The sequence below is a fragment of the Musa acuminata genome, chromosome BXJ3-5 (assembly GCF_036884655.1).
Source record: "Musa acuminata AAA Group cultivar baxijiao chromosome BXJ3-5, Cavendish_Baxijiao_AAA, whole genome shotgun sequence".
Classification (NCBI taxonomy): domain Eukaryota; kingdom Viridiplantae; phylum Streptophyta; class Magnoliopsida; order Zingiberales; family Musaceae; genus Musa; species Musa acuminata.
Window position 1 is genome coordinate 43,844,028 of NC_088353.1, and position 13,351 is coordinate 43,857,378.

Below are 13,351 nucleotides of genomic sequence, written 5' to 3' on the forward strand. Positions count from 1 at the left end.
TTGGGTTAATTCCCAGGTACTTTTTATGCTTAATGTCTTATCACGGATAAAGTTATTAATTGGGTGTTTAATAAGTTATTTTAAGCTTATAAACATGGTTGTGTTTAGTCGTTACAAAAAGAGATAAAATTATCTAGAAATATATTATCTAAAGAATCATTTTGAGAAAGGGTTTTTTTTTTTTTTTAATCTCCGTATATTGGTGTAAAGTGTCGTAGAGTTTATTGATCTCGAGTTAAACGTTTATTATTTATGAATGGAGACGTAAGAGTGACACACAACTTAGTTTTATTTAATATACATACATATATATATATATATATATATATATATAATAAATTAATTTGATTTAATTAAATTGAATAAATTCATTGAATCGAATTGGTTTATTTAATATACATACATACATATATATATATTTAATAAATTATTTAAAATTTAAAATTAATTGATTGATTTTGAATCGATTCAACTAGTAGATCTCAAATAGTTTAGTTTCTGTTCAACCCTTCTTCTTCGTTGGTTAGGTTCAAACCTCTTTGAACCTCAATTGGTGATGAGATGTCAATCATATTATTATTCTTATATCAAATATGAATAAATTGAGTTGAAACAATAAAATATGCTCATAATTAATTCCAAGTCAAGCTTGAGCTTAGTTTGACTTTGATCAAGCTTAGTAAAGTTAATATCAATTGGATCTTGTTAATACATATTTTACTTGTCTAATTGGAATGCCAACCGAGTTCCTATTTTATACTTGTCTCGCAATGGTGTTGGGAAATGCCAAATCCCTCTAATTTAGGATACGTTAGAGTCGTGCCTGACAAAGTCCTTTCGATACTTCAATTAATTTTAATTATGAGATGTTGATCAAATGCTGATAAAATTGTTGGTCAAATGTATTAGAGGGTGAGAATCTTAGAGGGAGAGGTAATTGAGAGGCCCTTTTTTTTTTAGTATGATTTTAGGATTATTATATTCGGAGATGTATATTAATATCGAGGATAATTATGTATTTTTTCTAACCTTGTTGGAATCATATTGTGTTGAATCCAATTGTAAATGCGACTTATAATATACGAGAAATGAAATCATATCAATTCGCACGATATCGAAATGTCAATCAATGTGAAACTATATTATATATTATCAAAGACATCAAAGTATCGACTATTATAATGATAAAGTGTTTAACCACGTAGCATTAAGGTAGCATTGAGACGTAAACCATTTCCATATGAGATATTAATCTCGACTAGATCCAAATCCTCAATTCGTATAGTAACCCAAAATATTGGACCTAACATGAATCCAATTTATGATTTTTTCGTTGGATGGATAGGTCTAGTCGAGCTCAATTATAACTCAGATTTGAATTCTCTCTCTCTCTCTCTTTCTCTCTTACTGCCTCGACGACGATGCACAGTTGAAATAAAGAACGGTTGGTTATCCATTCTTTACGTTCCGGAAATGAAGCGGCAATCTTCTGCTTCCCTGTCCGAAAATAACAGCAATCAGCAGATAGCCATTGACTGGTGAAAACTCTAAAGAAGGTGAGGAGCAGGAAGAAGATAACGAGGAAAACTGTGCAAGAAGAGTCGCATGAACGCTACAGGTATCTCACTCTTCCATTAATAGCCGCTGGACGCCTTATCTCGGCAACCCGGGCCGCAGGAGACGGTGGGCTTCCTCCTCTCTCTCTCTCTCTCTTCCTGTCCCTTCTCTGGTGGGAGATTAAATGGAAGGAGCTGAGAGCAAAAAGAAGCCTTAGAAAGTAGGAGGAGGAGAGTGTGAGAGAGAGAGAGAGAGAGAGGAGAGGAGGACAAGGGTGCGGGTGGGGTGATCGATCGGATCGAGCCATCGAGGGCCCTGCAGCAACAGTAAGAGGAGAAGAAGAAGGAGGTGGGGGAGTGAGGGTACATCGCCAACCGTGTCTACATCCCTCTGCTCCCTTTCGTTGTCTCGCTCGCTTCCTTCCTTTGGGAGACACCGATTCATCTCAGCTTTTGTCTTTCTGTTCTCGTCGTCTTCTTTTTGTATCAGCGGCACAGCCATACACTAACTTTGTTCTCTTAGGCGGCTTCCTCTTCATACCCTTCCACAGGAAGAACCAACGTTGTCGAAGGTTCTCTCTCTCTCTCTCTCTCTCTCTCTTCTTGTATGCATGCATGCATCAAACGTATCCATCTCATGCCATGCTTACTCTTCTTCTTCTTCTTCTTCTTCTTCTTCTTCTTCTTCTTCGTTCGATGCAGGTGAGAATTGTGATCATGCCTGGCCCATACAGCCGCCAAAGATAGCACAGCCACGGAGTTTGAGCGACCAAAGCCATGACGACAACACATGCATGCCTACCAACCCTTCGTTGAGACCATCTCTCATGGCTGTCGCTGTCGATCACTGCCATGGCTTCAAGCCCCCGATTTGGAGCCGCCGATGCCGTCTCCGCTCCTTCCCCCACCCCAACCCGCCCCTCCTCGACCCCGAGCCGGCTGCCCCTGGCCTTCCCCTTCGGCGCACCCCAAAGTTCTGCCGAAGCCTCTCCACCCCCTGCCTCTACTCCACCAGCGCCATCGGCCCCGACGAGCCCAGGCGCGACCACACCGCCCGCATTGAGATCGTCGCCGGACGGCAGTCGCGCACCATCCACGCCCTGGTCGCCGAAGCGGCCATCGCGTTGGCCTTCGGCGCCACGCCGGTCCCCGTCTCCGAAGGGCTCAGCGCGGCGCACTACCTGTTCAATCGCTTCGGGCAGAGCTTCGCGGTCGTCAAGCCTGTCGACGAGGAAGCGCCGGCCCTGAGCGCCGTCGGCCGCCCCAGCTGGAAGCACTCGACGCACGCTAGTGAGACGGGAGTCCGCGAAGTCGCCGCTCACCTCCTCGATCACGACGGGTTCGCTGGCGTCCCGCCCACAGCCCTCATCGTGATATCCCGGCCAATCTCCGGTTCCTCCCAAGGCGATCCCACCGCACCGCTCGCCAACCAGACGCCGGAGAGGAAGATAGCATCGATTCAGCGATTCATGCCGCATGACTTCGACGCGGGCGAGCTCGGGCCGTCGAGGTTCTCCGTCTCGTCCGTGCATCGTATCGGCATCCTCGACGTGCGGCTTCTCAACGTCGATCGCCATGCCGGGAACATCCTCGTCAAGAAAGGGAGCGGTGGCGGCTGTTACGACGGCTGCACCGGTGACTCCATGGCCGAGCTCGTGCCGATCGATCACGGACTCTGCTTGCCCGAGCTGCTCGACGACCCCTACTTCGAGTGGCTCCACTGGCCGCAGGCATCGGTGCCCTTCTTTGAATCGGAGGCAGAGTACGTAGCATCACTAGACCCATTCGGCGACGCCGAGCTCCTCCGAGTAGAGCTGCCATCCCTGCGGGAATCATCCCTAAGAATCCTCGTCATATGCACCATCTTTCTCAAGAGAGCGGTCGTGGCCGGCCTTTGCTTGGCCGACATCGGGCACATGATGACTCGAGAATTCTCCGGCTTAGAGGAAGGCCCCAGTGAGTTCGAGGCCCTCTGCAAGAGAGTGGAGGACTGCATGAAGAACACCACGCTCTCCCCAGAAGACGACGGCAACGAGGAAGTGAGCAGCGGCGACGAGACCTCAGAAGTCCAGTTCGACATGGACGACGCCGACGGGAGCGGCGCCGAGGACGCGCTCGACGTCGCGCTACTGCTTGGGAAGGATCGGAAGAAGGACTATGCCAGTGAGAACGGCGACGGCAGCGACGAAGGTAGCGTGACGGAGCACAAGCTGGGGGGATTCGGCAAGAGCTTCAGCTTCTCGGTGGCATACTTCGACCATGACGGAAGCAGGAGCATATCTTTCGAAGGGTTGAACGAGGAGGAGTGGAGTCTGTTCCTGGAGAGGTTTGAGGATCTCTTGCCCGAAGCATTGGAGGCTAGGAAGAGCATGGGATTGAAACAAAGGCTGGGAACCTCGTGCAGGTTCTGAGAGGCATTTCTGCAAATGACTCATGTGCTACCATGAGGAGATTGGATGTAGGAGACCAAATAGGTTGGATCACTTTGAGCAGCCAAAATAGGTTCTTCGGATGTATAGAAATGGAAAGCAAAAGGCCTACTTGTACGTGATACGACACTCCTTTGAGGGTGTAATAGAAAGCTTCGCCATTTTGATTGATGCAGAGTTCGCCTCATTCCATGCGTTGTTGCACGACAATTGATGCAGAGTTCGCCTCATTCCATGCGTTGTTGCACGACAATTAAGGACGGGACTGGCCATGCTAAGTTGCATCGGTCCAGCCGCGCGTGGCAGAAGCCATGCGCATCAGCATGACCGACGCCGCCAACCTCCTCTCCTACTACTTTCACCTCCTCCATATCTCCCCCTCCCTTCGCCACTTTCGCCACCTCCATGCCCGCCTCCTCCGCACCGGCCTCTTCTCCAACGTCATCCTCTCCTCCAAGCTCCTCCTCTCCTACTCCCGTCGTCGCCGCCTCCTCCCCTGCGCCCTCTCCGTCTTCCTCCACATGCCCCGCCGCAATTCCCACTCCTGGAACACCCTCATCGCCGAGCTCTCCCGCTCCGGCCGCCCCCTCGAAGCCATCGGCTTCTTCCACAGGATGCGCTCCTCCGGCGTGCCCGTCGACGAGTTCACCTTCCCGCCCGTCCTCCGCTCCTGCGCCGGCTCGAGCGACGCCGCCGCCGGAATGTCCGTCCACGGCGTGTCCGTCAAGTCGGGAGCAGAGAGCAGCATCTTCGTCGCCTCGGCGTTGGTCTTCTTCTACATGGCACTGTCGCGGACATCCGACGCACGACAGCTGTTCGATGGAATGCCGGAGAAGGACGCGGTGTTGTGGACGTCGATGCTGTCGGGGTATGCCCAGAACGGGGATTCGGCGTCAGCCTTGGCGTTCTTCAGGAAGATGGTGGACGGTGGGCTGCAACTTGACCATGTGGTGTTGGTGAGCTTGCTGTTGGCCTGCGGGCAGTCGGGATCGATCAGGCACGGGAAGAGTGCGCACGCCTGTTGCGTTCGTCGGGGCTTAGGGTCGCCGTTGGCATTATGCAATGCTCTCGTGGACATGTACGTGAAGTCCGGAGATTTTGGCGCCGCCGAGAGGGTCTTCCATGGCATGCCCGCCCGGGATGTGATCTCATGGACCGCTCTGATACTCGGCCACGGACTGAACGGCCATGCAGATGTTGCCCTGAAGCTGTTCGACGAAATGTGCACGCAAGGGATACAGCCAAATTCGGTAACTTTTCTTGGGGTGCTGTCGGCGTGCGGGCATGGAGGGCTTGTGGAGAAGGCATGGGGTTTCTTTGGTTCGATGAGACAGTGTGGCATAGAGCCGGAGCTGAAGCATTTCGCCTGTGTGGCCGACGCGTTGGCGAAGGCCGGCCGGTTGGTGGAGGCGGAGAGGTTCGTGGCGGAGATGCCGATGGAGCCGGATGAGGCCATACTGGGAGCTCTGTTAGCGGGCTGCAGAGTGCACGGCGACACGGAGGTAGGAGACAGAGTGTCGAAGAGACTGATGAGGATGCGCCCGGCGAAGAGTGGTTACTACATGAGCGTAGCAAACATGTATGCAGATGCTGGCAGATACAGCGATGCAGAGAGAGTGAGGGAATTCATGAAGGAAAGGAGTGTGAACAAGCAGATTGGATATAGCTCAGTCGAATCGGAAAGTTAGAAGGGGCTGTAAAGTTGTGTCAAAAGAAAAAAGAAAGAGATGCTGTGACATATTTATGGTACTACAGTGGCCATTAATTCTCGATTAAATGAATTAAACAGTGTCTTACTGTTCATAAGTACACACTAATAAAGCCTTTTATGCATCTACACAGTAGTTACATGATAAAAGATTAAGAACTAGAAACAAAGGATGCATAACAGCACTGAGACTGTTTCAGTAAATTGTAGTGCTTCCAAATAGTATATACAGTCAATTCTATGAATGTTTTTGTAAGATCTAAGATGTTTGACTGACAACAACATGGCAATTTACAAGTATATAACATGGAAATAATATTCTTTCTATAGAGCAGCAAATTGTGGTGCCTCTATATAGGTATCAGCAAAATCTCTTCTAGGATGGAATTGAAGCCACCACAGCTATCAGACATGTATCTCAAAATATATAAAAATGGAGCATCAATATAATTGCAACATAAAACCAAACCAACTCTTTCAAAATCACATACAAGAGAGTCAAAGGGCATAATTCTAAGAAAATAATAGAAGATTAGCTGGTGATCTTTAGAATTTCCACATTATACAAGTGCAGTTTTCATAAAACATCAATATATGCTCAAGATTCAGATGACAACCAGATGGTGTCATGGAATATGCCATTGACATAGAACACGATTTTTAGGTAATGAAATATACAATAATAACCGACCGAAAGAGAACGCATTCATCGACTTGTCGCTAAATTACTAAAATTCACCTACATACAAATGCTAGAGAGGGAAAAATAAAAATGTTGGACAGAAACATCTATAGTCTCTTATGCAATGAATTCCCTTGAAAGAAACAGAGGCTTTTCACTCAGACGGAGGAGACACATGCAATTGGGGTATCCATGAACTAATAATCTCCCAACTCATTCCTTGCATCCAATGATACTCAAAAGGCACAAACAAAGCTTCTATGATCTGTTCATCATCTGCAATACACCATGGCTTAATTCCAAATCTTGCAAATGAATAAGCACTAAACCCAGGCATCCAGGGAGAGTTGAATCCAGAGTTGCAGAAACTAATATCCACTGATCGCTAAAGCGAGATCAATAGATTTCAGAAGCCTGAGGACTTAGTTTCCTTTGATTCAAGTGTCCTAATGACCACATTATTGTTCTCCTTTCTTTCTCAGCTCCTAAGCATAATTCTCAGACCTAGCATGGGGCAATGGTAATTATTGATCGAGCATCAATTATTTGCGACGAAGACCTACTACAGATGGTAATTAGAGTAGACATGAGACCGAGAGAAAGAGCGGAATCAGACCTCATCGGTCGGGAAAAAGCGTCAGCACCTTCCTCTCACTGCCGTCTTCTCTTCTGGCAGGCTCCAAATCGTCCACGGATAGAGCGGCCGGTGGCGGTGTCAACTGCAGAAACCCCGTCCCCGGGGCCGGTCCTACCATCTGATGCATCGCTGGTTGCGGCATTCCCCGATTCAGGAATCCGTGGTCAAACCCACCCGTTGACGATCCGAAATGCCCCAGATGCCTCTGGTGGTAGTACTGCTGCTGATGCTGCTGTTGCTGCATGGCCGCCGTGATCTGCTGCTGGTGCTGCAGCGCTGCCGTCGGCACGTACGGCAGGAACGGCTCGGGACCCGCGGCCGGCCCGCGGCTGAGGAACTGGTGTGGCACGGGGGCGCTGGCGAAGAGCTGGTCGGTGGCGGCGTCGGCGGCGGAAATCGGGCCGCCGCCAGAGGTGCTGAGGCCCTGCATGCGCTTGAGGTAGAGGCGGTACTTCTGGAGGTGGCTGGCCACGTTCTCGCGGGTGAGCCCGTCCACGCTCATCAGCTGCATTATGGTCTTGGGGACGGCGTTCTTGATACCAAGGTGGGCCACGGCGTCCACGAACCGTTTGTGAAGCTGCGGCGTCCAGACGAGGCGCGGCCGCTTGAGGGTCCGCGCCGGCTCGTCGCCCCCGCCGCTTCCGGCGGCGGCCGAGGCGGAGGACTCGAAATCGGAGGAGAGAGGCGGGGCCGGGTGGGAGCAAGCGGCGGGCTGGGGCGGGGCCGGCGGCTGGGGAAAGAGGGCGGGGTTGAGATTGCCATTGGCGGCGCCGGCGGCGGTGATGTCGAAGGCGAGGGCGAGCTCTGGGGTGATGAGGGTCTGGGAGAGTGGCATGAGCTCCTCGGGCGACGGCAGCTGCTCCTCCCAGCGAGCGAACCAGTTGTTCTCTTCCTCCTCCTCCTCCTCCCTCATCGCTACTAACCAGATGTGGTTGCAGTGGAAATGTTATCCTGATCGATCCACTCCTCTGCTGTTGTAAAGCGGGCCGATCGATCGACTAATCGAATCTGGCGAGACGAAAGAGAAAGGATGAGTAGAGGAGAGAAAGGGATCAGAGGAAAGGAGACGACCGCGAGCGAGATGGAGTGGTGGTGGGTTCGAGGTGGATATCTCGAGTTATATGGGGTGCTCGCCTTTGATGTGGGGTTATCATGTACCATGTATGTTTATCAGGTATGTATCATGTACTCCATTCCTCTCTCTCTCTCTCTCTCTCTCTGTTGTCTACATGTGGTTCCTTACGCGTCATCACATACTTCCTTTCGCATTAAGTATGTATGATGATGTCAAACAGCATACAAAGTGGCATTTATTCTTGGTAGTAGGAGGGCCTGATTCAAGTATTACTTCAAATCTACGAATCAAGGTTCGTCGACCCTTGATACAACCGTGGCAGTAACTCGTTGTAAGAATGGGGCCAGCGGATCTCCTGAGGTGGGGTCACGTCATACTGTGGCCGTGATCTCGTGACGTAATTACGGGTTCGGGACCGGAGACGTCTTCTTCCCCGGTGGTCGTTGTTGTCCTCGTGTGCTTGTCCGTGGAATCACATGGAGTTGGGGTGATAAGAACGAGCAATGGACGGCTGATATTGTCTCCCTTCTTTATTTATATATATATATTTATACATATATGTATATATATATATATATATAGACACACACATATATATATATATATATATATATATATATATATATATATATATATATATATATGGAGGAATTTTCTAGAAAGGACCTCTCTTTTTTAATCTTAGAAGCATCTTCCATTTTCAAAATTTCCTTTTTTTCCTATGGATGTGTCCGATTATAATATTTTTATAATAGTATACTATTTTTAGCAATACCTAAAAAATATTATAATATTTTTTAGTATTATTAAAAATAGTATAACAATGTAAAGAATATTATAACTTGATCGGTTCAAACTGAAAAAGGGAGTAAAAAGAATATTTCATATATTAGGTAAAAAAAATAGGACTTTGTTTGAGAATTCCGAAAATGGGGATACTTCCAAGGAAAAACTAAAAAAGAGGATTTTTTTTTGAGAAATCATTAAATTTCTTTTTATTTATTTAAAAAATATTTATTGAGAAAACAAAGTAATTGATTTCGTTGGAAATTATTTGATTGTTCATACAACTTACATTTCCTTGAAACCACATATGTTCATCAAAATATTGATCTGTTGGCACACTTTTTTTAATTAATATCCATCCAAAAATTCCAGATTGCTTCTAACTTGCATTATAATATGATAGTTTAACTTAAATTTACATAAAATAAATTATCTGAAATATCATTAACATTTTACGATAATAACGAGCTCTTAAATGATGCTAATATCAATCAAAATTTCAACCAATAGAGATTAAGCTATATATATATATATATTGATTGATTGAAGCTAAGAACTTTTTGAAGTGTATCCTGGTTATTATAGATCTTTTATTTCTGGTGTAAGGTCTGTGATATGTTCTGGACCAGTTCTTATGATCATGAAGTCTGCAGTGAGAGGGTGAAGAGAGAAAGTGAAGGAAAGAATTCACAGCAAGAATTCCACCTTTGGATTATTAGTATGGTGGAGTGAAGCTTACCCCTGCCATCCTCATTGATCTCAGAGCATCTTTTCTGCTTCTCAATTCAGATACATGCACTGTCTCGTGCCAATAGTTTAGGTATATCAAGTTGTTTTGACGATTATTTTGATATGCTCCATGTGTCATCAAGGAAATCTAGTTTGCATGCCTGAGTAATCTGATACAATGAATATTGCATGCCTATACTGACTTGGAAATAAAGAATCCATGTCTTGAAGTATGGAAGAGAAGTGGGGTGACTAAACAAAGACTGATCTATGCATTAACTTGCCTGCAGCCTGTAGCCAGCAGATGAAGAAAGAAGAGTCAACATCTGGTCTATGTAAGCTGACAGCTGCCTGGATCTGGATGAGAAAGGATGACACAGTTGCCATGCTGCCTCTAGTTAAAGATCACTGATTCAAAAGAAAGAGTGTTTTGTTTTGATAGCAAGCAAGATCACAAGGTAGATGTTATTTCAGATAGCCCACTGTTTCAGCTTAAATATGACACTAGAAAATAGTCTTGTCATGGTAATGCAAGACAAGATTTGATGAAACTAGGTTTGCTAGCCATTGTTCTTGGCCTGGTATCTTTTTCATGTGCATGCTCTAGTGTCACTATGAAATGATATCTTATTACAAGGCAGGCTGGATAACACACACTGGTTTGTCAGTAGTTCCAACTTGGTAATTGGCCAAACTTTAAGTGTTGTTCTCAGTACATTCATGGAGCCAAATGTTTAATCTTCATACAGAAAACTAAAATGCTTTGTGGTTTCCATTTGTGTTGAAGGAAAAATCTTGCAGATGTGGTCATCAAATCTTTAGCATTCACTCAAAAAGTTTCATCTTGATATTGGAAAATATTGCAACTCATCACTTGAATTTTACAAGACCTCAAGCTGCATCTTTGCCACTTTGAATCAATTGTTGTAAGCTCAAAATTCTCCTTCTGATGTGTCTGGAATTGTTTAGTTTTCATACTTCTTGAGCCAAGTCTTTTCTCATGGTAAATATTTCTTTCAAACATTCACCTATACAGCCACAATCTCATGAAGCAAACAGATTTGGGCCCTTTGAAGCAAAGAAAGCAAGATTCCTTACAGTCTGACATCCAACCAAGCACTTATGGAGTCTTAAGAGTTCAGACATGCAGTACCAGTCTGCTGTTTAGACTTTAATTCACATCAAACTTTGGTGAATTGTATCTGAATCTGACACTGATATGGCTGAAAGAAGAAAAAAATCTTTCAGCTACTTATTTTCAACATCAACTACTTCATTCTCTCCCACCCTTTCAATAATGCGACACTAATTTTCATCAATGTACACACTCATAAGTAGATGACAAGGTTATTGCCAAACTAGAAGCATCAAGTTCTTTGACTGCAATCTCAGGATGTGGTAATCTAACTCGGTCTTCGAGTCATCTTGTTCTTTGAAGTCACAGGCACTTCTCCCAGTCAAAGCTGCATTGATGTCTTATCTTTGGATTGCATCTCCATCTCTGTGTACTTGATCTGGCCTTCTGTCATTTTGACCCTCAAAAGGAGACGTCCTGTGCAGAGCGAGAGCTACAAAAGAGATCAATCAGTTCTTGGCCCTTGGACTGATGCAGCTGACAGAGAGGTGTAATTTTGCAGCATGCATACTGCAACTCCCCTGTCTAGCTTTGGCACAGAACAAGTGAAATGGACGAGTTCCGTGAAGAGCCAGTCCTACTACAAGTTTGCAAAAGCTGACTGACCGAAACCTTGCGAGGATCGAAAGAAGGATGCAATTGGTCTCACAGGTCAAGATGATCAAAGACAAAATCTTCTGTGATGGCAGGACGAAATCTTTATCCTTTTTGTTCTTTTGATCTTTGTGGGATGCATCCAAGTCTGATTGCGATGACCATTTTGGAATCATTAATTGTCGAGTGGTCCTCCAGCTGATCACAATCTTGCACTGGCCTACTGCTCCAACTCGAGTCTTCTTGCAAAACAATTTGCTTCATTTGCTGCCAAAAGATTACGCAAATAAAGACGTCGTCAATGCGAAAGATTTTTCGTCGAACGATTTCATGACTGAAAAAGATGCGATTTTTCATGTAAAAATTTGTCCTTTTTTTTTCTTTTCTTTGGCCAGATTTACCTCGATGAAATAAATAGTGACAAAGAGCTGATACAGACATCCTTTGTGTCACTGCCAACTGTGGGGTTGCTAATAGTGCAAACTCATAATAGACTTGAGATGCTTGTTTTGTTTGTACCAGACAGGACCAACAATTTCATGCCTTGTAATTTGGATGTTTGCCATGGTACTGAATGAAATGCATTAAATGAGAGGAAGAAGTAAAAGTCAATGTAAGAAACACTCAGAATAATTGTAGGATGAATCATCTTGTTTGTGAAAATGCCACACTGACCTTCGACAGTGAATCCCATCAATGCCGAAGAGTTCCATTTGCCTGTTCTTGAGCCCCGTGATCCCATGTGATTCCTACGCATCGTCTAGGTCGAGGTGCTTGTGCCATGGCTGTCTTCTCTGCTCATTTAGTCAACATGTAGAGCTCTTGGCTGCTGCGTTGGTTGACCATTTATCGCGCTCCCTCACATTGCGTGTACTGCATGTGTGAATATTAATCCCACCTTAGACCCTTAGACCGCAGGGAATCATGCACCTCATTCGCACCCAGCATGATAAATATGCTGACCTCAAGGAGAGCTAGGTTGTGCGCAGCAGCGTGCAGGACTCCCATGGACCGCAACAGTGACCATAGCTTGGTCCACTCAAGACGGTAGCTCTCAGGTGCTCGAGCAGTGGCACAAACCACTTTGATGCCTCTGAGAACCAAAAGGCCGGGCAGTGTCAGCTCCTTTTGTGTTGCAAATGTCCTGACGAAGAGTACAGAGAGAGAGAGAGAGAGAGAGAGAGAGAGAGAGAGAAGACAGCAGCAGTGCCAGTTAAGGAACGGGCTCCAGAGAAAAGCGTGTCGCCCTCCTCTCCCTCCTTACCATGGAACAGTGACACTGAGCGGTGAGCAGCCTATCAGTGTTTGAAAGGAAAGATTCCTGTCCAAAGAAGAGAAGTATCTTGTTTTGCACATCTCGGACAGCCTTCCACACCGAATGCGTGTGTTATCTGGTGTTGTGAGAGAGTAGATTAACCAAGGGCATGCTGCACCGCCATGGACGGGACTGGCAATCCTTGTTTTGCGTGGAGTTGGCGTGCTTGAGGGATTAAAGGGCGATCTTTGGCTTCGGACAGGGGAGTCGGTGGCCTCTTGTCCTCCGCACTGCGTCACCTCTGCAAGCCCTGTTTCAAGTGGAGTCAGCGTCCTATTGCGGGTGAAAGCAATCGGAAGAGGGTGAGGACAAGGCACCATGAGATGTCATGAGGGCGAGCCAGTGTTTGATGGAATGTCTTAATTGCTGGCCATTATTATGCTTGCATGCGTTTGCCAATAGAGGAGAGATAATGCCCCCTGTACGCTTCGGAGGAATGTGCCTTCCATGTGTTCGATCTAACTCCTCCTTGTATCTGCTCATTAATTTCCTAGATTGCCTTGGATTCTCTTCCATCTGGTACCTCAGAACACTGCTTCCCAAGACTGGCCCAGATGTATTACTCTTGCATCGTAAGAACAGACATGAAGACAATTGCTAGAATACAATCTATAATTTTGGATTACATTTTAATCGGGCACCCTTAGATGATTAGTTGCTATCGGTCCTGCAAGGCTTTTGACTCATCATTTCTGAAACCTGTGT

At 46.1% G+C, this 13,351-nt stretch overlaps 3 protein-coding genes and 1 long non-coding RNA gene across 5 annotated transcripts; 2 read left to right on the top strand and 2 right to left on the bottom strand.

Annotated features, from left to right (window-relative positions):
* Positions 1-1,218: 1,218 nt before the first annotated feature.
* On the bottom strand, positions 1,219-1,754 carry LOC135638700 (uncharacterized). The gene is made up of 2 exons (XR_010496696.1): positions 1,628-1,754; positions 1,219-1,497 (listed from the first exon to the last, which is right to left on the bottom strand). It is a non-coding gene; the product is annotated as an uncharacterized LOC135638700 (long non-coding RNA).
* LOC103986483 (phosphatidylinositol 4-kinase gamma 8-like) lies at positions 1,722-4,156 on the top strand. Its single transcript, XM_009404503.3, has 2 exons — positions 1,722-2,128; positions 2,259-4,156. Exon 2 carries the CDS (start codon positions 2,351-2,353, stop codon positions 3,965-3,967), a length of 1,617 nt encoding a protein of 538 aa, XP_009402778.3. The 5' UTR covers positions 1,722-2,128; positions 2,259-2,350; the 3' UTR covers positions 3,968-4,156.
* On the bottom strand, positions 4,127-8,140 carry LOC135638698 (transcription factor MYBC1-like). Of its 2 annotated transcripts, none has more exons than XM_065151982.1 (2): positions 6,992-8,140; positions 4,127-5,575 (listed from the first exon to the last, which is right to left on the bottom strand). In XM_065151982.1, exon 1 carries the CDS (start codon positions 7,923-7,925, stop codon positions 6,993-6,995), a length of 933 nt encoding a protein of 310 aa, XP_065008054.1. In that variant the 5' UTR covers positions 7,926-8,140; the 3' UTR covers positions 4,127-5,575; position 6,992. The 2 variants fall into 2 exon arrangements, with proteins under 2 accessions (XP_065008054.1, XP_065008053.1); XM_065151981.1 differs by lacking the exon at positions 4,127-5,575 and adding an exon at positions 6,216-6,879.
* LOC135638697 (pentatricopeptide repeat-containing protein At4g14170-like) lies at positions 4,297-5,794 on the top strand. Its single transcript, XM_065151980.1, has one exon. The coding sequence runs from the start codon at positions 4,297-4,299 to the stop codon at positions 5,671-5,673; it is 1,377 nt and encodes a 458-aa protein (XP_065008052.1). The 3' UTR covers positions 5,674-5,794.
* Positions 8,141-13,351: the final 5,211 nt, after the last annotated feature.